Here is a 23,256-nt window from a genome sequence, read left to right on the forward strand (position 1 = left end):
CCCTTGTTGATTGTGAGGTGCTAAAATGCTGTGGGGATGAGAGCCACATACTGCTGTGATGAGAAAGCTGCTTCTGCCCTGAGATTGGCTGACCACAGTGAATTCATCCTTCCTTCTGTGGCAGAGGCCAGGCGGTGGTGGAGAGCGGCCAGGGAGGAGAGGAGCACATGGCAGCATACATGCTAGCCAGCAAAAGGTCTGGTTTTGCCCAATAGGCGGTTACCATTCCTAGTGCAGGTGTGAGAAATTCTGCCCTCCTGCTGCATAAAATAGTGCTCACAACAAGCCTGTTGTTCCTGTTCTCCGCTGGTGATTTCAGTGGGTACGTCTACACGGCAGCTTGGCTGATGGGTCCCAGCGTGGATAGAAAGATGAGCAATATGGTCACAGTGACATGGGTGGGCAGGCCCACCTGATCTCCAGGGTCCATCCCCAAGTGGCTAGTTCATGCTGCTGTGACCGCTCTGCTCTTTTTAATGCACTAGCTTGTGCAGAGCTAGCATGTCTGTCTGCCCACATTAGGAAGCACTCTTCCAGCTGCTGTGTAGACATACCCTGTGGAGTGACTCCTGATTTATGAAAGGGAAAGGGCGGTCGGGCCCAGAGCATCTCTGCTCTCTCACTCCCTTCCCCCAGTAGCATAACCAAGGATTTTGCCCTTAGAGATTGTGTCTGAGATTTTCATGGCCCTTTAATTTTAGTGGGAACTGGGTGTCCAAACTGGATGGCTTTGGGAATCTCAGCCTAGCAACAAGGGTACTTTCAAAGCGGTGCGGCCCCTTCTGATTGGTATGGCAGGACGGTCTTGTGGGTAGAGCACAGGACTAGGAGTCAGGACGCCTGGGTTCTGCACTGACTTGCTGTTCAGCTGTAGGCAAATCATTCTTTGCCTCTCCATGCTTCGAGTTCCCCCATCTGTGAAATAGGGATAATACCCCCTCAGGGCGGGAAGGGAGAGGGGGCATGAAAGCCTGCGTAGCGGTTTGAGCCACGGGCAAGGAAGGCTATCGCGAAGGCCGCTGGCTTGTGGTCATCTGTTGGAAGTGCACGTAAATGCCTGCTCCGTCCTGTGCCAGATTTTCAGAAGAGCTCAGAATGTTGGGTGCTGGTCACGTGACATCCTGGCTCCACTCTGCTTGAGTTGCCAAATGCTGGGCCTGGCTAACGCTGGAAAGCCCTGGGGTAGTGTTTGAGATTTGAACTCGGAGTCTTTGACTGCACACGTCCATTGCCTGTGGGTGTCTCTACCCCTCTCTCTTCACTTTGTAAAAACACCCCTCCCACCCCTACCCCCCGGCCTCTAGGGTTGCCAATGTTGTTTGGACGTATTCCTGGAGGTTTCATCATGTGACATAATCTTTAATTCCTGGAGACTCCAGGACAATCCTGGAGGGATGACAAGCCTATTGCCCTCTCCCCAAAACCAAGACTCTGTAGAGAGTTGTCTGAGGAAGCGGAGAGCTCTGAGGCCTCCTGATAAATCGTTCCACTACGAAGAGACTCAGCCAGCCAGCTTCTTTTAGAGATGCCTCCAGAGCACATTCTGAGCTTGTGAGGCCTGTTTCTGGAGGACGGGGCCATGTGTTCAGGCCGTTTCATCGTCTTCCAGATGAAGCAGCGCGTTGTCCTGTGACCAGACCTTTTAAGTGCAATACAAATTGCCCTCCCGAGTCCCTCTGCTCCCTGGCTGTGCTGTGAGCCAAACAAATGATTAATAAACTGCACCGCAGTGTCTGAGGTGGTTCTTAATACCCTGGTGAAAAGGGCTCCTGAAGTTATAAAGCTTAAATTTGGCATTAAGGCTGAGTGGAAACTTAATGAGGCTGCCAACAACTACACTCACAAGTGTGCGCGCACACGCACACACAGAAAGGCTGTTAACTTTATTTTTATATAGTGTATATATATTTAATTTAAAAGAAAAATCTGAAGCTCTTCTAGAGAGATGGAAATTACAGGATTTTTGTTTGTATTGGAGCTGTTTTTGCTACCACCCCGGCTTTGCACATTGATTTGGGCTTTTAGCCTAGAGATAAAAACGTATTGGTGGGGGTTTTTTGTCTTAACACAAAAAAGGAGGAGGAGAAAGGACCCATAGCCAGGCTTTTTAAAAAAATAAATGAAATTAAGCTGGTAGCACAGATAATGTGACCTAGTGGATGGAGCACTGGACTGGGATTCAGGAGACCTGTGTTCTGTTCCTGGCTCTGCTACTAGCCTGCTGGGTGACCTTGGGCAAGTAACATGTCTCCGTGCCTCGGTTTCCCCATCTGTAAAATAGGGATAATAATAGTGATCTCTTTTGCAAAGCACTTTGAGAGCTGATGATGAAAAGTGGCCACATAAGAGCTAGGTATTATTATGTGTATATACAACAGGGCAGAAGTGAGGGACCACTGGTTAGGGTATTAGCCTGGGGTGCTGGAGATCTGGATTCAGTCCTTGCTCTGCCACAGACTTTCTGCATCCCCTTGGACAAGTCACTTAGGGTACGTCTACACAGGGATAAAAGTCCCATGGTGGGCCTGGGTCAGCTGACTCGATCTCATGGGGCTTGGGCTGTGGGGCTAAAAATCGCTGTGTAGATGTTTGGGCTTGGGCTGTAGCCCGAGCTCTGGGACCCTCCCCATTGCCAGTTATTTAGGTGCCCAGATGGAAGCTGGGCTCTCTTGAAAATCCAGAACTAAGTGGGGACGCTGAGCCCTTCTGAAAATTCTGGCCTTGGTGTTTACACCTTTCATATCTTTGCAGACGTAAGACAGGGCAGTGCTGGTTTTGATTTTGTCTACAGTTGGCTGCATTTCCTTTGCTAACCAGGTAACTGATCCTTGCGCTCCTGTTCCTTAGGAATGCCACACATCCTTGGATCTGCCAGCGTGGTCCTATGGCTGTCTTACCTTCCTGCTCCTGTATGAAGAGCCAGCAGACGCTCTAGCTTGCTAGGTAGCTTATGTATTTACAGGGCCCCCATTAATGCAGTATCTGAGTGCCTTGCAATTTCTAATGTAGTTTTCCTTGTGACAGGCCTAGAAGCTATCGTCCTCACTGTGCAGATGAGGAATTGAGGCACAGAGACATACGGCTAGATTTTTTAAAGTATTTCGGTGCCTAAAGGTGAAGATAAATGCCTAGGTGCCTAACTCCCTTTGAAAATCCCACTCGGCACCTATCTATCTGTACCTTTGGGTGCCTAAAGACCCCTAGAAATTTGGCCCTCAGTGACATGTCCAAACTCTTTGATGGAGCAGGGAATTGAGCACAGGTCTCCCAAGTCTCAGGTTAGCACCCAAATCACTTAGACGATCACTTCTCGGTCGGCAGTGCAGAGGGCAGTGGGTCCAGACAGCAACCCATAGCCATGAGCTCACTCTGTAGACTCCCCTTGTTATCTACACTAAGAGCAGCAGGAAGCCTTCTGGGGAGTCAGCGGGGCTATGAGGGAGAGGAGAATTCCCAAAGGGTAAAGAACAAGATGGGGTAGGAGAGGACAGTCAGAGTGAAAGTGATGGGGGGAGAGCAGAAATGGTTAGGGGAAAGGAGAGAGAGTGGCAGCTGTGCCATGGGGCTGGGGGAACACCCAGGTGCTGGCTCATTGCAATGAGGGGGCTCCAGCTGACAGAGGTTGGGGCTGTCAGCATGAAGAGGAGCTGGGAGGGAGGAGGAGTGGGCTGTGGCTCAAGAGATGTGAGCACGCAGGGGCTTCTCCCCCCCAGGTTTCTCATTGTATTTATTTTTGCATTTGCCTTGGTGGTTTGAGGCTGTTTTGCTCCAGGAACCCCTGTCCTTGGTGTTCGTTTTTGTTTCTGACCGGCAGCCACCCCGCCAGGGCCACGTCTCTGCTCCTTTGGGTGGGTGCAGAGGCCCTGAGGGTGATCGAAAGTGGGGGCTGTCCCCATGGCTAGGGAGCAACCCAAATAACTTCCCCCTCCTGAGTGACTCACAAAATTCCATTTGGGGCAGGCCGTGCCCTAGGCAGGTGCTGCGGTTGCCGCTTCCCAGAACCCTTTGCTGCTGCTGAGTATCCACTAGCACCTGGCCACGTGAAAGAGGAGGGAGAGACAGTGAAGAAGAAATTGTATCCTCACCCTCAGGTACCCAAATGCTTCTCCCCCCCCCCTTAATGTGACACCAGCCTTGGACCCATCCCACTGTGGGCCCGGTAGTGACAATTGTTAATAATTTAGTCCTTGGTCAAGATCAGTGTAGGCACGAGCACTACCCAGAGGGAGCTGCTGGCAGGATATTCTCCATGAGCCCCCGTGGGATTCACTGTCCACATGTTGGTCCAAAATACCCTGTGTGTCTCAACCTGCTGGTAAGCTGCAAAGTCGGCCGTGTTCAGCAGGCGTTTGAGGGGGGCTGAGGGTGGGGCGGGGGTCTGTCTCTCAGGAATTTGCAGGGTGGTTGAGGGTTTTGAGCTGGTCTCTGAGACGTTGCAGTGACCGTGGATGGGAGGAGAATATGCTGATGTGATTTCTTTTTCTTTTTTTTTTTTGCATTGGATTTTTAATTTCTGTGCCCAGAGCCTGGCATAGGCGGTGCCCGTGTTTTCCTTGCAATCAAAATAAGGCCTGGTGTATGCTTAAAAGTTAGGTCAGCATCGCTGTGGCACTCCCTGTGTGTTGTGGCTATGCCGATCTAACCCCCAGTGTAGATGTGTCTGAGTGCACCTAGCCACCACTGCTTGGAGAGGTGGATTACCTCTGGCAACGGAAGACCCCTTTCTCTTGCTAGAGGAAGTGTCTACATGACGGTTCTGCAGCGGCAGACCTACTGCACCCATAGTGTAGACGTGGCCTAAGTGAAGGGTGAATTGTCTTGCAGCATGGGCTGAGCCAGCGTCCGGATGAGTTGCTGTGTTCTGATTGTCTAGAATCGTCTGGGAATGGTCACACAGAGAAAGTTTGTGTCGCTGTTTTACCCAGCACCTGAATTCATCCTAATGTGGCTGATAAGTCTGGCTTTGCCTGGAGACGGAGCTGCGCCGAAGAGCGTGGGGCTGCTAGGAAGAGCTCCTCTGGGAACGGCGCTGTATAGTCTCTCTCTTCTTGCGTTCACTAATTCTTGGTGCCTCCATTTTTGGATGGATTTTTGAATTCATCTGGAGGTGTCGCAGCTCAGCCCCATTGCAGATCAGACCCATAGGGTCTCCAGCTGGGTTCCCATAATTATTGCCCTCTTCTAATCATTTAGGTTGAAGTAGGTAGCCGTGACTCTACACAAGGACAAATGACACCAGCCACTTCAACCCCAAAATGTTGAAATCCTTCCCCATGCTCCTAACTATGAGCCCTACTCATGGTCCAGGACCCCATTGTGCTGTATAAAGCGAACAAATGTCAGATGTACGCTGGCTAGCTGCAGTGCTAGCTGTGTCAGGAAAGGATATTGCACACAGGAACTTCCTTCACCCAGAATGCCAGAAAAAAACTAAGTCTGAGGCTGGATTTGAGAGCTGTGACTAAGAGGACTTTCTTTCATCAAGGGGAAGCATCACATAGGTTGTGTCCTACATTTGAGAGAGAGAGAGAGAATTTTACAAAAGCAAATATGAACAGAAATATCAATGGGATGTTGAAAACATTCTGCTCAGCTGGTCTAATAATCGAAACCCTCCTGCCTTCCAAAGTGCTTGTCGTGCCTAGAACTTGTCAAAATTTTTCAACTGAAATTTTTTTCCTGCAGAAAAACGGGGTTGCATTGAAAACAAGTTTTTTTTCATGGGAAAAGGGGGTTTTTTTGGTGAGAAATTTTGAAAGGAAGTTAACTAAAAATGTTTGTTTCAAACTGAAACTTTTTGTTTCATTTTGGTTTTCAAAAAAAACCAATTTTTCAGGAGTTTTATGTTCTGCAATATGGGATTTTTAGTGGGAAGGGAGGTTTCCTTTGCCAGTGAATGAGTTGTATCGAGGAATTTGGGCGCGATGTATGTATGTTTTTTGTTTTCCCCCATATAGTAACGTCTCAAAATTTCTCCAACTTTGGAAAAGTTACAAAATGGCAAAGTTTTCATTTATCCTTTTGCCAATGTGTATCTTGACCAAAGTTGGAGATGTTTTGAAAAGCTACAGAATGCAAAAAATAAATAAAAAAATCGGGGAGGAAAACCTAGACGTTGTTCATTAAGTTGGATTCACTGGCAAAAAAAGAAAAAAATGACAAGAAAGCGGGGGAGCCCAAAGATGTGGTATATTGAACATCTTCACTTTTCAAAAACCACATTGAAAATTTCCCACAAAATTATCAAAAAATTTCAAATGCAAAATTTTGAATGAAAATTTTTTGTTTGGAAATGTTCTTAAGAAAGAGAGAGGTTTTTTGACCAGCTTTAATTGAGCCAGTGCCCAGAAATCAGGATGTGAAACAGACTAATATCAGAAAGCAAAATGGTCTAGAACAGCGTTTTTCTCAAACTGGGGTCTGAGGACCCCTGGCTGTCCGTCGGGGTACTCCAGCGGGTCTGCGGGCCCCGATGATCAACCACTCCCCTTCCTCGGGAGGGGGCACACTCGGGGGAGGAGATGGAAAGAGGCAGGGGTCGAGCGGGGACAGGAAGAGGTGGGGCCTTGTGAGAACGGGTGGAGTGGGGGGGGGGGTCTGGGGCTAAGCAGGGGGTTTTGGGGTCTGTGAAAAATTTTAAATCAAAATGGGGGGTCCTCGGGTTGCTAAAGTTTGAGAACTGCTGGTCTAGAAGGTCTCATTGTCCCCGCTGAGTGAAAATGAAGCAGAGTAAATATCAAAAGAGTAAATTAAATATTTAGAATTTTCAAAGCTAATGTGATTTTATTATCAGCACAGGTTAAGAAGCGTCTTGCCTAGAAAGCTGTTAAGTAGCGCATCTGGGGACTGCTCCCGGATGCCTGCCTGTGTTCTAATTCCCGTTCTGACTCCGATTCCCTCAGTGACTGTCCACAAGTTACTTATGCCAAAACTTTCAAGCCCTGGTACCTAAAATTAGGCTACTAAATCTAGATGTAGGTGCCTATGCATAAATGGCCTCATTTCCAGAAGTGCTGAGAACCCACAAATCCAAGTGAAGTCAATGGAAACTGGTGTTGCTCAGCGCCTCTGAAAATCAGGCCACTTTTACTTAGGTGTTTAAATGTGGATTGGGGAGCCTCTGTTTAGCCTCCTCGGTTTGTATATTTTGGCCAAAGGTCTTTTGTTCTCTGTATAGCGCCAGTGGGCTCCTGGTCCGTGACTAGTGCTCAGAAGGAGGAGAGAAAGGTGATCTTGTGCTCTGAAGCATCAGACTTGGAGTAAAGAGATCTGGGTGCCTGTGAAGTCAATTCCCTGTGCACCTTTTGGGCCAATCATTTCCAGCGCTTTCAAGCACCCACAGCGGCCACTGAAGGCCAGTGGAACCCCAAGTGCTCAGCACTTCTGAAAAGCCTTTGGGTCTGTGCCTCAGTTTCCTCATCTGTAAACTGATGCTTCCCTACTTCTGCAAGGCACAATCGGTTAGTGTCTGAAAAGTGCGGTGAAGATGGCAGCCGTGGCTAAGTGCTGAGTCTTGCTATTCTTAGCATCCCTTTCAATGCGATGAAAAAGGTTACACAGAGTTGAATATTCCTTTGAAAGTCTAATTGCAGCTGGACGCGATGCCAAATGGTGAGTTATGGTAATTCCAGTGCTTCCTCCTGCACTGAATGGCTCTTTGAGTGAAAAGTGTTTTAGCTGCAGCCCTGTGAATCCTCCCCTTCTCCCTTGTAGCCGGCACCACGCAGGTCCCCAGCTCTGTGGTACCGGCTGAGAGAGTGTTTGCAACCCGTGCCAGTGGCGGTTTGCTGGGGCACAAGACGCCCTTGTCTGTATTAAGGGGCATCTCTGGCCTTTGCATAAGACTCCGGCGTCCCGTGTCTCCCCAGGGGCCGCATGTCAGGTCTGCGGATTGGTGTGGGCAGCAGCAAGAGTGTTGAAGCGGAAGGAAAAGGTTAGGGGGACTCTGCGTGTCCTGCAGCGACCATTAGCCTTTAACTTGGGATCCCTTCACCGCAGCCTGAGCCACGGGTTCCTGGCCCTGTATACCTGAGGGGTTGGAGCCACTCCCGTTCAGTGGCGAGCGCTCTGAGCCCGTAGTCTCCTTTAGGAAATGTGGTCGTGGAGTTCTCTGTGTGATCCTGTGTGGAAGTCTCAGCTCTGTTCCCGAGAGCTGGGAAATAGGACTCCGGGAGGGATGAACTTTACACTTTTGTGGGCTTTTGCAGGTTTTTCCATCTTGTTTTTATTTGCAGACGTTTTTAATTTTAAAAGTGGTGCCTGCGTATTGTTGGGTGCGTGCGCCCTTGGGGGCAGGGTGAGGTGAGGAGGGGGGGCATATATTTCCACAATAAAATGCATGGCTCTGCTTGGGAGGAAATGACCTTCCCCCTTGCTCCCGTAGAACTGAAAGGAACTTTGGGCCAGATCCCGAACTCAGCTACGTTTGTGTAAATCAGGAGTAACTACATTGAAATCAGTGGCATTACCCTGGAGTTACACCAGTATCACTGAAAACAGAATCTGACACTCCTTTCCTTCCCTTCCGTGTGTATCTAAGATCCCTGTGTCCTAAGAGTTCCCTGCAGTGGAGTCCATGTGAGTTCTAAGCTACAGCATTGTCCTTGGCTCTGTAGAAGCCCTTTCATCCTCACCTCTTGTTTGAGGGTCTGCGACGGTGGCTGCCCTGTTGGCTGAGCCTGCTGGAAATACACCGTTTCATAGGAACAAGGGGTTGGGAATCCCAGGAAGGGGGAAGGGTTGGCTAGCAAGGGCTCCCCTTCCCAGAAGTGTAAGCAATAGGGATGGGCAGTAGGGCAGGGACCAGGGTGAAAAGGCAATGAGAGGAAGGATGCAGGGAGTTGGGGCTGGGGACAGCCTTGATCCCAGCTTCAGAAAGGAAGGGAGGTGACCAGAAAGCGTCCCTGAGGAAGCTGGGCAGTTTTCGTCACACACAGGCTCTTTATTGCAGCAGATTGGTGAAGTGCGTGTGGCAGCAGTTGTGGGGGACAGGGACGGACAACGGGGAGCAGAGGGTAGGTCTGCACCGGGGAAGTCTCACTACCGACAGCTTTAACAGAGGGGACCGGCGCCTTCCTTGTGCCCAGCCAGTGCAAGCTATCAGCCAGGCCAAACGTGCTCAGATGAGTCACGCCTCAGAATGTGGCTGTCTCCATGTTGCTGAGTTATGAGGTAACCGCTCGGGTCTGACAGGGGTTGCTACTAGCCGGGAAAGCTTTGGCACAAAGAATCCGATTTCTCTCCTCGTGAGCGCTCTGTGCACTGTGTGGATGTATGAACCCTGAGGCCTAGAGGGGTTTGAGCAGAGGGCTCCCTGGTGGATTTGATCAGAGCAAGTAGAGCTTTGAGGGCAGGTCTACACTAGGAGCGCTCCTTTACCGATGCAGCGGTACCGTGACTGGTGAAGACGCTCTGTGCTGACGGGAGAGTGCTCTCCGGTCGGTGTGATTACTCCGCCTCCGCGAGAGAGCATCTCCCGTCGATACAGCACCGGTACGGACCTGGCTTAGATCGCGGTAACTTACATCGCTCGCGGGGCGGGGGGTTGTCTTTTTCACACCCCTGAGCAACGTAAGCTAGATCGACTCAAGCGGTAGCGTAGACCTGCCCTGAGTCTAAGAAGGCAGTCAGATCCCACAGTGGTGACATCAAAACGTTGCTTCGTGCTCTTTTCCACCCTGTCTGGATGTGCCTCTTCTGACGGCAGAAAGTTGGATCCGATTTCCCCACCCCATGCTGTAAATCTTCTGTTGTCTCCAGTGTGTTGGGTGAGGTTCTAATAGGTGATTAATGACCCGGGGGTTGCAGTGGTGGCTCCCGGCCATGATTAATGTCAGATAACAACAAATCTTAATGCATTGTATAAATATTTATACAGTATACATGCATGTGCCCACTCTGCCTTGCAAATGGAAACCTCCTAATAACAGCTCCTGTGATCTCCCTGCAAGTGTGAGAATAAGAGGCAGAGTGAGAGAGTAACTGGGGTTTTCTCCTGCTCAAGGTGGGACTCCCTCCTTGGGATAACTTCCATTGGTCACGTTCACGCTTCGAGTGGTGGCTTCCCCCACTTGGAAGTCTGCCCAGCAGCCCTTTAGATCTCCTGAGAGCAAAGATCTACTAGGCCAGCGGAATAGTCTCCCAAGAGAAGACTGTGTGCGGCATCCCTGCCACTCTGGGCTTTCCAAGCGAGACTGCGGGATCTGTGGGTTTCAATCTCTTTCCACTGAGATTAGCCGCTTGGGAAGGACCGAATAGTCACGACCCCCAGGCTGAGAGCCTGTGTGCTAGATGGTGTATTGCAGGGAACCATCCTGCTTGTGGGTCAAGATCTATTGTATTACCCCCCTTTCCTATGTCTTAGACAGCTGTAGTGTCTGAGCCTCACAAGTATAAATGGACCTACTCAGACAACACCCTTCCTATGATCCCCATGGTACAGATGAGGCACAGAGAGGTCAAGTGACTTGCCCAGGGCCACAAAGGGAGTCTGTAGCAGAGCCAGGAATCGAACAGAGCTCTCCTGAGCCTCAGTCCCATGCCTCAGCCCAATCAGCCCACCATTCCTCGAGCTCATGCGAAGCCATCTGTACAATACCCGGCAGTGGAGAGAGAGATGCAGCTATTGACTCACTCTCCTTTTAGGGACTGTATCGTCATCACAACCCATTATTCTGTTCACCAGCACAGCTTCTGTGCCCTTTGCTCTTGTGCGAACCGGGGGTGCAAGCCAGCCTGGGGAGGAAGCAAAAGCAGAACAAGACCCCACAACAGCTCATCAGCCTGCTTGCAGTTTTGGGGGTGGGGCCTATACCTGTCAACCGGCTGGCTGGGGCTGAAAAGTCAACCCGTCGAGCTAATCACCCCCTCGGTAGTGGAAATGGTGGCCCTCTAGCTGAACGAATGAGACATGCTAGACATGCTAGTCCTACATGCTGCGGCGCGTGAGGACTCGGTTATTCACTTACCGTAAAACACCCTCGCAGCGTCCCGAGCCTGGGCGCCAGCCCGAGCCCGAACGTCTACACTGCAGGTTTACAGCCCCGCAGCCCGCAGCCGCTGACATGGGCCAGCCGCGGGTGTTTAATTGCAGTGTAGACATAGGGACCACATAGTGAAAAGCCAGAAGGGAACCAGGTGAATAGCCTGTTGCTCATAAACCGCAGTCCGGGGCTGTCTGTGTATAAATGGCCACTGTCATTAAAACCTCCAATAACTCTGCCTCCTGCTGTGTTAAACCTTTGCAGCCAGCAGACTGCGTCCTCCTGGAGCCGGGGTGTGCGGGGTGGTATGGAAGCCAGGCCTTTCCCTCCACCTCCTACTTGGTGCTTGTCCCCTGCCATCGCTAGATCGCCTGCCGGCGGAGCTGCTGCTGCTGAATTGCAGCAGGGCTGGTGGGCACCTACTAGACAGTGAGCGAAAAATGGGGGGACGCGGGGAGAGGAAGGCCGTGTGAAGCAGACGGATGGAGAGAAAGGGAGGGAAGAAGAGAGTGAGGTTAAGCAGGGGGAGCTGGGAATGGGGACCAGGTTGGTGGGAGAAGGAGGTAGAAAGGGGGGAGGCTGGGGGGGCAGAAGAAGGGGGAGATGGGGGAGAGGAGACCTGGGGTGAGAGAGGACGAGGAAGATTTGTTTGACATCCTCTCTCCCTGGCTCTCCACTCCGGAACAAGGAGTCAGGAGGATGGGCCACGGGTTAAGTCACAGACTGGGATACAGGAGACCTAGGTTCTGTTCTTGGTTCAGCCACAGTCCGACCTTGGGCCAGTCTCCGAGTCGCTCCGTGCCTCATCTGTGCAGTGGGGCTCATAGCCCTGCCCGGCCTCACGCGGAAGGTCTGAGGATAAACTCCATTGCTGAGAGGGGGGCCGGATGGAGACCTAGGCAGAGTGGAATGTCTCTGGCAGGGCTGAGAACCCGCTTCCGCAGACATGGGGAGTTTAGTCACTCGTCATTGTGGGGGCTTGGTGCTCTCTGGCTGTGCCGGGGAGAAGGCTGGCCGGGGAATTTAACAAGAGCCAAGAAGGGAGCGGCGCGCTCTGACTGTGTGGGGATTCCCGCACCAAGCCCAACCGCTCATGGTTGAACTTGTTTGTACTGATCCTGATCCGGCTCCTGGTGAAGTCACCGGGAGTCTTTGCACTGATGTGAGCGCCGGCTGCGTCAGGCCTGTCCTTGGCAGCCTCAGCAGAGGCCAAGGGCTGGAGGAGGCCTGGAGACTGATGGCTCGGCCCTAGCTGAGGCCCTTTGATTGGGCATGGTCAGTGCACGTGGCGAGTCTGCCTTGCTGCTGCCCGTGCTGCACCTGCTCTGTGGCTACCCTGCGAATTTCAGTCTCTCACGCTGATCTTCCACCCGCAGAGCAGCAGCAGCCAGGCGCAGTATTGACAGTCGGGGTGTTTCAGTGCGTCTCCAGGCAGTGCAGAGATTTGTGATGTCTCTTCCTCCTCCCACAGATGTCGACGAATGCGTTGAGGGGACCGACAACTGCCACATTGACGCCCTCTGCCAGAACACCCCCAAATCCTACAAGTGCATCTGCAAGTCCGGATACTCCGGAGACGGGAAACATTGCAAAGGTAAGGCGCACGGGTCGGTCCAGCTGGGTGAAAAACCAACCCATGCTGTGACTGTTTCTTAAAGAGTCAACAGGTGGAAGTTTTGTGAGTGCTGTGCTGGCTGGAGTGAAGGCCGATAGGTGGCTCTTTAAAGCCAGAGAGCTTTCTGCTACCGCTGCAGTCAATTGTGCACCTTTATGGTCCTTTCCTGCCCAAATCCGGAGTTCGCCTGCTATTCTGGTAAATCCGTGGCACGTTAATGCTGTGGCTGCTGCTGTGGAAGGGCGACATTGAATCCAAAGCGGCTCTGTTTATACCACTGTGGCCTTGACTACTCTGACCCAAATGAGAAGCTGCAATGAAGTTCTACTGTAGGATTGGATGACCGTGCTAAAAAACAGTCCTGTCTACACTACTACAGCTGCCACTGTTGCTACCAGCTGTGCCATGGGGGAATTACAGGTCCCGTTTTTGCCCGCACAGGGGCGGCTTCTGGGCCAGGAGGAAGCTGGGTCTTATTTTTAATTGAAGGGTGGAATTTGGCTCTGAATCGAGAACTTGTTAAAACAAAGCCGGGATGGCCAACCCCCCTCCCCCGCACCACCACCACACTTTTAGGAAAAGACAGATTCCCGCGATTGTATCTATTTAAATTCTAGTAGGATCCACTGGATTTTGTTTTAAACTAATCAGCCTTTTCCTGCTGTGTTTGCAACCCAAACCCTGCAGCCTTGTGCTAGGGCATGAGACCCTGAAAGCATGAAAAGGACTAGAACACAGGAGCGAAATTGACTGCCCATTTGGTGCTCTGCCCAGCCCTGCTCAGTCCAGTACCCTCACTTCTGTGACCCCTGTGTAAGGTCCATTCCAAAATTATTTCACTGAAATGAAGAGCAACAGTAAAATAGTTGCGCTGGAATTTTAATAGTCCTAGCTTTTTGCGTGATTTGAAATCACACCCTGGGATCGGAATAGACTGGACACAAATAGCTGATGGATTCATAGAATCATGGGACTGGCAGGGACCTCGAGAGGTCATCTAGTGAAGTCCCTTGCACTCATAGCAGGACTAAGGATTGTCTAGACCATCCCTGACAGGTGTTTGTCTGCATACAATCTAAGCTCAGAGATGCCTCACTGTGGAAAAGAGTGCATTAATAATCATCTTCAGCAATTTCAGGAAATCCAGTTAGAACTACTTCTTGTGCCAGAGACTCCATGAAGTCCGCTAGAGATTTCACTATTGTTGTTGATTCTACATGGCGCAGATGCTAAGATACTGTGATGATGGGCAGCGGGGGAAAAGCTAGAGGTAGATATTCTCTGCTCTGAGCAATTCCTGCCTCAGGGCTCTATAACTGATTACACAGAAGAGATTCAAGTTTGATCTCTGTACCTTCCCTTCCCACCTTTTTCATCTCTCTAGGTTGTTGGCACCATCCATCTTCTATGCCCCAGGCCAGGGACACCTTGTGGAAAGCTAATGTAAAGATCTTGAGGAACTTTCTGCAGTCATTCCTAGCCTAAGTTCTGGGACCTCCAGAGGGGTCTGTAGGGTAGATACGTGGTCAATAGCCAAACATAGCTCAATACAAGATGCTGTGTAAAGTGTTATGTCTGAGCATTACAGTGGCTCCTTGGGCCCCATAGTGCTAGGGGCTGTACCTATACACCACAAGAGACAGTCCTTGCCCCCAGCAACTTATGATCTAAATGTAGAAGAATGGAACTATTATTATTCCCATTTTTCAGTTGGGCAATGGAGGAACAGAAAGATGAAGTGACTTGCCCAAACTCACACATGGGGAGTCTCTGGCAGAACCAGGCACTGAACCCAGATCTCTGGAGTCTGAGTCCAGTGTTTTAGCCACAAAACCATCTCTTCTAAAAAGTTGAGGGTTCCCACCCAATCACACCGCACTTTTAGCTGTTGTAATTGCATTTGCGGTGCAAAGCAGCCACCATCTGCAGAGATATTAGCCCCAGTGCAGTCCATGGCTGGAAACAAGAGGGCATGGACTGATAGTGGGGAACCATTATACAAGGTTGGTTTCCTGCACTCTGATTACATTGCCTTCCATAACGCTTTCCTCCTGAGCACGACACCCATTCCTTTAAGCACCAGAACCAACTCTCACCCATCTCTGGAGTATCTCAGCTTCCACTGACATGGTGAATGGTGGAGAAACAAACAAAGAGATTAAAGAGACGACAGCCAGTCAGCTGAGGTCCAAAATCTAGGTTTTGTTGTGAGGGGAGGAAGGCGTTCCTACACAGCTTAATAGGAACTGAAACATTGCTGTGAAGTTCAACAAAAGAGAAGAAAATGAGAACCCATTTTTAAAAATGCAAATGACCCCCTATATTTCCACCGCCACACACACGGCCGCTTCAGACTGAGGCCGAGAATTTAACAAGAGCCAGGAAGGGATTGGATATTTACACGGATACCAAGCATATCCAGACTTATTGTAATTAATGACGACAAAATTTGGAAGGGATATTAAGCCTCATGCTTCAGGGCTTACGCTGACTTCTAACTCTTAAAGACCAGAATGAGATCTGTGAGGTTCTTACAACTTTCTTTGGATGAGTTGGTTCTGGCCACTGTCAGAGATGGGATACTGGGCTGAATGGACCTTGGATCTGATCCAGTGTGGCAGTTCCTGTTGTTCCAGCCTTTGTACAGAGGCACAAACCAAGAGAGTGAAAAACTGGCTTTAAACAGTGGCCAGGCTAGACTTGCTGTCGCAGCCGAGAGAGATGCAGAAAACACAAACTGCACCAGCGGTGGAAGGTTAAACTGGATTTAATAATCCAAGGTGGTTTCAGTGATTCAAGTAATGACTTGTGTTTTTTTAATTGTACGTGGGTATATCCGGAGTTGTTTTATGTACAGTGCAACTCCATGGAAGTCACAGCTGTAAGTTGACAAAGAGGTCAGCAATTTTATCTGCACAGCGTTACTTTAAACGTATCCAGTTCTTTACTAGACTAGCTTACTCAGTGACCCATCCTGCCCTCAGTCCCATGGGCCCACAGCGAGAGTCCTGCTAAGGAGGTGGGGGAAGAGAGCTCCCCATGCAGGATGTTTGCATCCCGTGCTGAGCTCCATGGGAGCATCCTCTTCCCCCATGCACGCATTCACTAGCTGCTCCCCAGTGCGTTAGCAGCAGGGGCTGCTGCAGGATTGGCTACTCCTCTGCGGACACCCCATGTCAAGCCCAGCAATCCTGATTTGGTGCAGAATGGGGGTGGATTTTTCCCTTGGAGCCCACCGCAAATGTCACGCTGTCTTTGCATGGCTTGTTCGGGTCGTGAGCCGATGGCTTCCTTAGAACTGCGACCGTATCTGACATTTGAATGCGTGATCCCTGTTTTGCATCCCGTGCCTGCTGACTTTTGGCAGAGGCTGATAACAGGCCTGTGGTTATGGTGCTTTGCTCCTGCGGAGCTGCTTTTGGCTGGTCTCAGTGGAGATGGCATGCCCATCTTTCCCGCCGTACTGTTGCTGTGATGTGATGTGGAAGCTCCGGAGTAACTGGGGCAAGCAGCACCAAAATGCAAGTGGGTGGCACTAGCCCACACTGGGATGTGTAATGTTAGGGGACGTGCATGTCACCCTGACCACAGCCAGTGTGGTCACACAGCCAGTGTGGTGACCAAGAGCATCACATGTGTAATGAGTTAGCAAGTCTCAGTGAACCCCCATCCCGCTTAGGAAGCATGTAGCTGATCTGAGGTACAGCGATGGGCCTGGGAAGGGGATTCAGGTCTCTCACTGCTCTCTGGGGTTCTCTCCCCTCTCGGCAGACGTCGATGAGTGCGAGCGGGACGATAACGCTGGCTGCGTCCACGACTGTGTCAACATCCCGGGGAATTACCGCTGCACCTGCTATGACGGCTTCCGCCTGGCGCACGACGGCCACAACTGCCTGGGTAAGGATTTGGCAAGCTGCTCAGTGCGGGCGGGAATGGGGCCAGGTGTTTTCCACAAGTCTGAAGCCAGGGAATCTGCCCCGGCTGCAGAACTATGCTCCGGAATCTCAGTGCGCACCTTAATCATAGGATTAATCATAGAAATACAGGGCTGGAAGGGCCCTCGAGAATTCGTCTAGTCCACCCCCCCACCCCCCGGTCCTGAGGCAGGACCAAGTACCCCCACGCGCCACTGGCTGAGTCCTCAGCAGGGATTGACCCCACAGCTTCTGGATCTAACAGTATGAGCCTGAGCTGAAGGACCAGCTCTAATGGCTTGAAGGCAGTAGCAGGCTTATAAAACCCTTATAGGTAGTCTAACCACTGTGGGATGCACATAAAGCTGGGCTGTGTTAATAGGGGTTACATTTCAAAACAGGGTGTTTCTAGCTTTCACAGTTGCAGAGAAAATGTGACCCCAGTGTAGTTGATAGGTGGGTGTTTTCCTGAGTCTGCAGGCAGCCTGAAAAAGCCTGCAAGAGGGATGGCTTGTTCCATTCATCTCATTGGGGTGTTAACCCTGAATCCTGATTCTGGGCTTGAACCTGGGACATGTTGAGTGCTTCCTATGAGTTGCTGAGAACCTCCTGCTCCCATTGACATCAGTGAGGTAGGAGGGTGGTCAGCCCCTCAAGCAGCAGGCTCACAGTTCTCTGTTACATTGTGAGGCTGGGCACAGCAAATCAGTACTCGTGGCTGAGAAGTCTCTGGTGGAGCAACCAGTCTCCGAGCCATCGCAATGTACCACCTCCCCCTTCAATGTCCTGACTCACACGGGTCCAAGGAGGAGTGGCTCGGAGCTGCAGTGTGATCCATGTTCCCTCCTGCACCGCCAGACACGCAGTATGGCATTGCACAAATCCTCCAGCTGTGAGATTTTACTGCAGTGTTTATTGCTGCTGTGTCCCAGAGAGGAATGCAAGCTGTTCTAAGTGGCCAGTCCAGCTATCCGAGTTAAAGGGCCCCCCGCCCTTTCTCTAAGGTCAGGCAGACACTGCTGGGCTTCTTCACTAGAGGATTTATCATGGGAAGGATTTGTTGTTGTTGTCCTACATCTGTGTTTAAACAGACCCTTGCAGATCTCCATTCTCTGTCCCCTTTATCCTGATGGGAAACAAGCTTTGACTCTGGGCTGTGGAAGGATGAAGCAAGAGCTGATGTCTGGCTCAGAGCCTCTGCATGCGTATTATTGATGAGACAGCTACAGCTATTTTGTGCGTGGACCTGCCATTTATCATGTGCCTGTACAGCCAGTAGCACAAAGGGGCCCAACCTGGAAATACTGCAGTAGTTATGGAGAAATAATAATACATGGTGATTCTTTTCCTTGGATTGAGGATGATGTGCCTTCAAGGAGGCAGAGCTCTGTGTCTCCCCCTGGTGGCAGGAGCTAAGCCCTGCCAGTAGGGCGGGACCAGCGGCTGGACATGGCGCTGGTTATACCGACCAAAGAAGCTGAGTTTCCTTCCTGCAGTCGTCCCATCAGGCCAATGATTGCCAGGGGATGTGCCGGACCCATAGGTCTGATAAGTGGGGAAGCTGAATAGCTGCAGGATACAAGAGTCCCATTTCCGCTCCCCCCGCGCCCCCTGCCCCACACACACATTGTAGTCTAAAGGGATGAGTGTGAATCCCAGTAAGTGAACCTGGACAGCTCCTGCCCCTCTGAGTCTACAATCTGTACTGAGCCCAGGTGGGCAACCCCCCACGCTGGGGGTCAGTGGAACAATGTACTCCATGGTCCGTGGTGTAAATCCTGGCTGGTGGAGAACCTGCAGCATATCTGTGTCCCTGCTGTAGCTTTTGCCTCCCAAGAAGCATAATCGGGAGGGTGCCAAGTTAGGTAATGACCATCTGAGACCTTCCCACACCCCCTGTTTTCATCTGGAGCTCCCAGGTGTCTGGACCAGTGCTTTGCAAATGATCAGGACACTGGGGGCTTGCACGGGGAAGGGGCAGCCTGGTGTCCTCAGTCGATGTCAGGAATGGGTATCTTGGAGGAAGCTGGGTCTCTCGGCTCTTCCTAGCCGAGCCAAGGTTCCTTCCTCCTGCGGAGCTGGGATCCTCAGTGGGTCTTTGTGCACCAGCAGGGTAGATGACTCTGGCTCAAGAGCTTGGTGTAAACTCAAAAGCAGTTGATCCAGTAAAAGATATCACCTCACCCACCTCGCCTCGCTAATATCCTGCAGCCAAGACGGCCACAACACTGCAAACAAAAAAGAGAAAGTGTCACTTTTCTGCAGTATGGATGGAATCCAACTGAGATGAAACAGAGCCCCCAGGGTTGGGTCTGGATAATCCCTTGATGTCTCATTTTGCGCCTTCTGAAGAATCTTTTGAGCCCAGAAAACTGGCTTTGGAAATGTCCAGAGTCCCATTCCACTGCACAAGCTTCCCAGCTGGTGTGATGCCGGCAAGGCCCTGCACAAGGTTTCGTGGAATGAAACAAGGGAGGAGGCTCCTTCAGTATGACAGCAACTGTGTGGCCCATCCCGAGCCCGTGGCTAATTCAGAACCAAAATACCAGTTCGCTATTCCGGTGCTATCCTAAGATCCCCCTTCCAAGGCTCAGGTCCCCCTTGGTACCACCAGCATGCCGTGCAATCTGTCATGTAGTGGTACAAAGGGCTCCGTGCGGACAGTCTTCACGGCCAGCTCCAGCGGGCGAGCAGTACAAGTATCACAAGTTTTCCCCACTGAACTGGGAAACAGCATTCCTAGAAATTTTGCTTGTCGTCAGCAAGTCCTGGCAGGTCCGTGGACACCACCAGCCAAGAACTGGGACTCCCAGCTGCTGGGGAGTCTCACTGAGCTACTCATATGGGGAGCAAATCCTGGAGCGACAGAGAGAGAAGTTTTAAGCGGCATCAGAATTTGGAAAGAACTAGAAAATGGAGAAGCAGGAACCAACAGAACGGATGCGGGAGAGTGTGATGAGCTGTGATCCCCGCTCTCCAGCCGCATCCTGCCGTGCCCCCTTCCCTTCCCAGCCTTACGCCTCCCTTGCTCACCCATTCAGCCTTGTCAGGCAGCGTTACACGAGCTCCCCTGTGATCTGCTGCCCAGTTTCCCCCATCTTCTCTGCTCAGATCTGTCCTGGAACATTCTAGGAGCTTCTTTTGCTTTCCCATCTTCCCGCTGTGCCCTCTCCCCGGCTCAACCTGGCCTGGCAGTATTGCATTCAGTTACCCAGCTCGGTCATGCCTTCACATCGCCCCCCATCGCCGGGCCCTGATCCCTTGCTCAGCCCTGCCCAGCCACATTCTAGGAGCATCCCTGATTTCTCAACTGTGGCCTATCCTCAGCTCTGCGGCCTAGAATCCAGTGTGTTAGAAACCAACACAAAAATGTATGTTGGGGGCAGATCATCTTTTCTTTTTTTTCTTTTTTTTTAACCAATTTTTGTTGTGTCTGGATGCAGCAGTAAGTACGGCAGCAACAGCTGGGAACCTTCAGAGACTCATCAGAGTTCTTTAAACACTGACATATCATCAGTGAAATGCTGACTCCCGCCCATCGCCCCTGCCCCGGGACCTCGTGCTGAAAGATCGTAATCTCCCAGTTACGTATTTCAGACATGTTATTCGGGAAAATTGCTGACAGGAGGGACAGCCAGCCCCGGATCTCATCCCGGTGGTGGTATCTGTGAGCACGGAGCTCCTCGGGGGCTCCGAAATGGCAGCACCTAGCGATCAGTCCCTGCTTGGCCTGGGATGGTTATTCCCCACGTAGGTGACAGTGGTGTCCTAAGGCTGTTCCTCATTCTGTGGCGGCACCCCAGGAGTGCGGATCTCCTCATGCCAGGAGAGAAGATCTGTGCTTCCCAGCCGCCCTGCCCCAGCCTGGAATCCTCGGAGGAGCCATGGGGTCCAGCACAAAGGGGTCTGAGATGCAGGGACAGAGCGCGAGCCGTCACGCAAGCAGAGGCTCCCTGCCATAGGGGCTCTCTGGGGTGGGTGGAGAGCAGGGCAGATGTCGCCCTGCGCCAGGCTATGCAGCTACAAATAATGCTCATAGCCTCCTTCATCCTCGTGTGGCCGCATGCCAGGCAAGCGCTAGCTGGGTTCGTCCTCAACCACCCCCTCTGCAAGGGGCACAGGGGGCAGGGGGGTCACAGTGATGTGCACGGTCACACAAGCAGCCAGTGGCAGAGTTGGGGGTAGAATCCAGGAGATCAGCCAGCCAGTCAGCTCAGCCTCAGGGGAAGAGCGGGGAGCCCATCACACTGGGTCACCATGTGAGATAGTCTCTGTCTGGGAATAGCCTCCTGAATCCTGCTTCGGAGGCTGAGGAAGCTTGGTTGCTGTGTAGCGAGTGCTCAGTTGCGGGAGAGTAGCATGAGGAGTCAGGAGGGTGGCAAAGGAGCAGAAGTTCCCCACGTCAGCATGCGCACACACCTGCACAGCCCTGGGTTTCTTGAGCTGCAGACCCCAGCTGCCAGGAGTGCATCTGTGTCTGTGGGGGAAACCTACATGAGCTGCCTCCCCCATAGGCCCTGCTGGCTTGTGGGTGTGCATCTGGCAGGGACATTCTGCTCTTCCCCTGCTACCCGAGAAGGGACCAGCCTTCCTCGGATGCAGGAGCCCCAGCTGCCCATTCCCTTGGCTTGTGCTTGAGGGTCAGCCCTGCACCTGCCAAAATAGATGAGTTAATAGCAAATACAGCAGGGATGTTAACCAGCAACCAGGGTGGGTAAATAATCCCCGGGCCAAGACAAACCCTGCATCTGCCTACAAAGAGGTCGCACATCCTGTCCCCTATTGTGACAGCACTGTCTCAACGGAACTAGCAGGCCACCTACCCTCCTGTAGCATCACCACCCCTTCCTCCATTGGCACCCTCTGTGGTTGCGGGGGGTGGGGGAGAATAGCACAGTGGCTATTAGCACCCGGGGGGAGAGGGTAGAGAAGCCAAGGAGATGGAGCAATTTACAGACCCTCTCGCATCAGATCTCCGCGGAAGAGGTGGAAGTGGCCCCGTGCTGATTTCACTCTCATTAGCGCCTGCAGCAGGGTCGGTAGTGAGCTCATCGCTGGGGGTTTATGCACACATACGTTTCGCATTAAGCCTCATCACCGGGATTGTGCCGTCCTCCCCGTTAATAGCGAGCCCGAGATTTACACAGCTGGAACCAGAGGCGGGAGGGGTGGCCCTGCCTTCCTTTCCCAGGAGATGAAGAGCCCAAGGAAAGAAAGCAGTGGACGTCATGTGTTTACAAAGGTCCTGGCTCCAGCGGGAGGGCCGGAATTCCACAGGATGGGTGAGAAGAGGCTGTCTGCAGGAACTGGGAGCCACCGGTGGTGAAGGGTAGCTGGCTTTAGTAGACCTTGGCCAACAACAATCAAAGCATGGGGAAGGGGGATTATTTCACTGTTTCTTCCCCACCCCTGTGAGTGTCCAGCTTTATCTTGATTCCTCCCAGTCAGGTGCCTCAGCCCAGGAGCTGGGTGCTAGGTAATGGGGACAGGATGAGGTGGGAAGCTGAGATCCTGCCTTCTTGTGCTGCTTGGGGTCTATGGGGCAGCGACCAATGCTGTAAGTGTGCCCCCTACGCAAGCCTCACCTATCCTCTCTCATGTGCACTGGATGTTTGGTTTTTTGGATGAGAGTTGTGGGAAGCAGTATAGCCCAGGGGACGGGGAGGAGTTTATCAGACAGAAGAAGCCCACTTCCTCCTCGCATGGATCTCTCTGCCTTGTCCCTGCTGCTCACCCAGGGACCATTGCTCTTTGCTTGCCCAGTGACGTTCCCTTCCCACTCACAGGGGTCTGTCACTCTGATCAGCTTCCCTGCTTCTTACATTTCACGCCGTTTTTCCTTGGTTGGGAGACCCCCGCCAGCCAGGACAAATTCTTGTTCCCCTTGTATCAAACAAGCTCCCCCCAAAGTTTTCTTGGGCACCATCTCTGGTGGCTCTTCGCTCTAAAGCAACAGCGGCCTTCTTGGTGGCATGGAGAACCTGCTTCCAGCCAGTCTCCACCTCCTGTGAAATGGCAGCCAAGGTCAGGGTTAGACCAGTGGTTGGCAATACTCACTGTTTTTGATTTACAGATGCTAGCTGTCCTCCTAGGAGGAAGGCCACATTTCACAGAGAGGGTGTGGGTAAACCAGAGTAATTAAGTGACTTGTCTATGCTGGGATTCCTATCCTGAGACTCCTGACCTATCTGATTATTCCTCTCTTAGACCAGTGGGCAGTTCCAGGCAACCAGCTGTCATTAGCTTTAGGAGTGCAACTGCTGGAAAATAACCCTAGGTTGCATGTCTAAAGGCGTCTTTTGGGCTAGGTTATCAGCGGGTGCAGGTGCTGTAGCTATGCCAATTTACACCAGCTGATGGTCTGGCCCTTTATCCGTGGCGCTCAAAGGAGGGTAGGTCTCCATTATCCCCATTTCACAGGCAAGTAAACTGAGGCTGTGTCTTCAGTGGAAAAAATAAAAAGTGGTGTTCTTTCCATCTAGAGAGTTATCCTGGTGTAAAATCCTAGTGGAGACAAGGCGCAGATAGTTATTACCTAAAGCTGGCTAGTTAAGATCAAACCTATACCCCACACCTGGGGTTTACCTTGTCTAGCTGCATCCAGGTAAAAACTCGTGTCTTTTTTGGCAGTGAAGACCTAACCTAAGGCACAGAGAGGCCCAGTGACTTGCTTAGGGTGTTGCAGTGAGTCAGCGGCAGAACTGGAAATAGAACCCAGGTGTCCTGACTCCCAGCCCCATTCCCT

General features: G+C 51.7%; 1 protein-coding gene across 7 annotated transcripts in view; it reads left to right on the forward strand.

Moving 5' to 3' along the window:
* SCUBE3 (signal peptide, CUB domain and EGF like domain containing 3) overlaps positions 1-23,256 on the forward strand; it is a 123,711-nt gene that overhangs the window by 35,428 nt on the left and 65,027 nt on the right. For all 7 annotated transcript variants that reach the window (XR_006286798.1, XM_043533344.1, XM_037884907.2 and 4 more), the window contains 2 exons: positions 12,454-12,576; positions 16,369-16,494. Coding sequence is in view for 5 of the 7 variants with exons in the window: in XM_037884907.2 (XP_037740835.1) it covers positions 12,454-12,576; positions 16,369-16,494 (249 nt within the window). In the remaining 2 variants the exon portion in view is untranslated. The remainder of the gene's footprint in view (positions 1-12,453; positions 12,577-16,368; positions 16,495-23,256) is intronic.

Source organism: Chelonia mydas, chromosome 21 (genome assembly GCF_015237465.2).
Source record: "Chelonia mydas isolate rCheMyd1 chromosome 21, rCheMyd1.pri.v2, whole genome shotgun sequence".
NCBI lineage: Eukaryota > Metazoa > Chordata > Testudines > Cheloniidae > Chelonia > Chelonia mydas.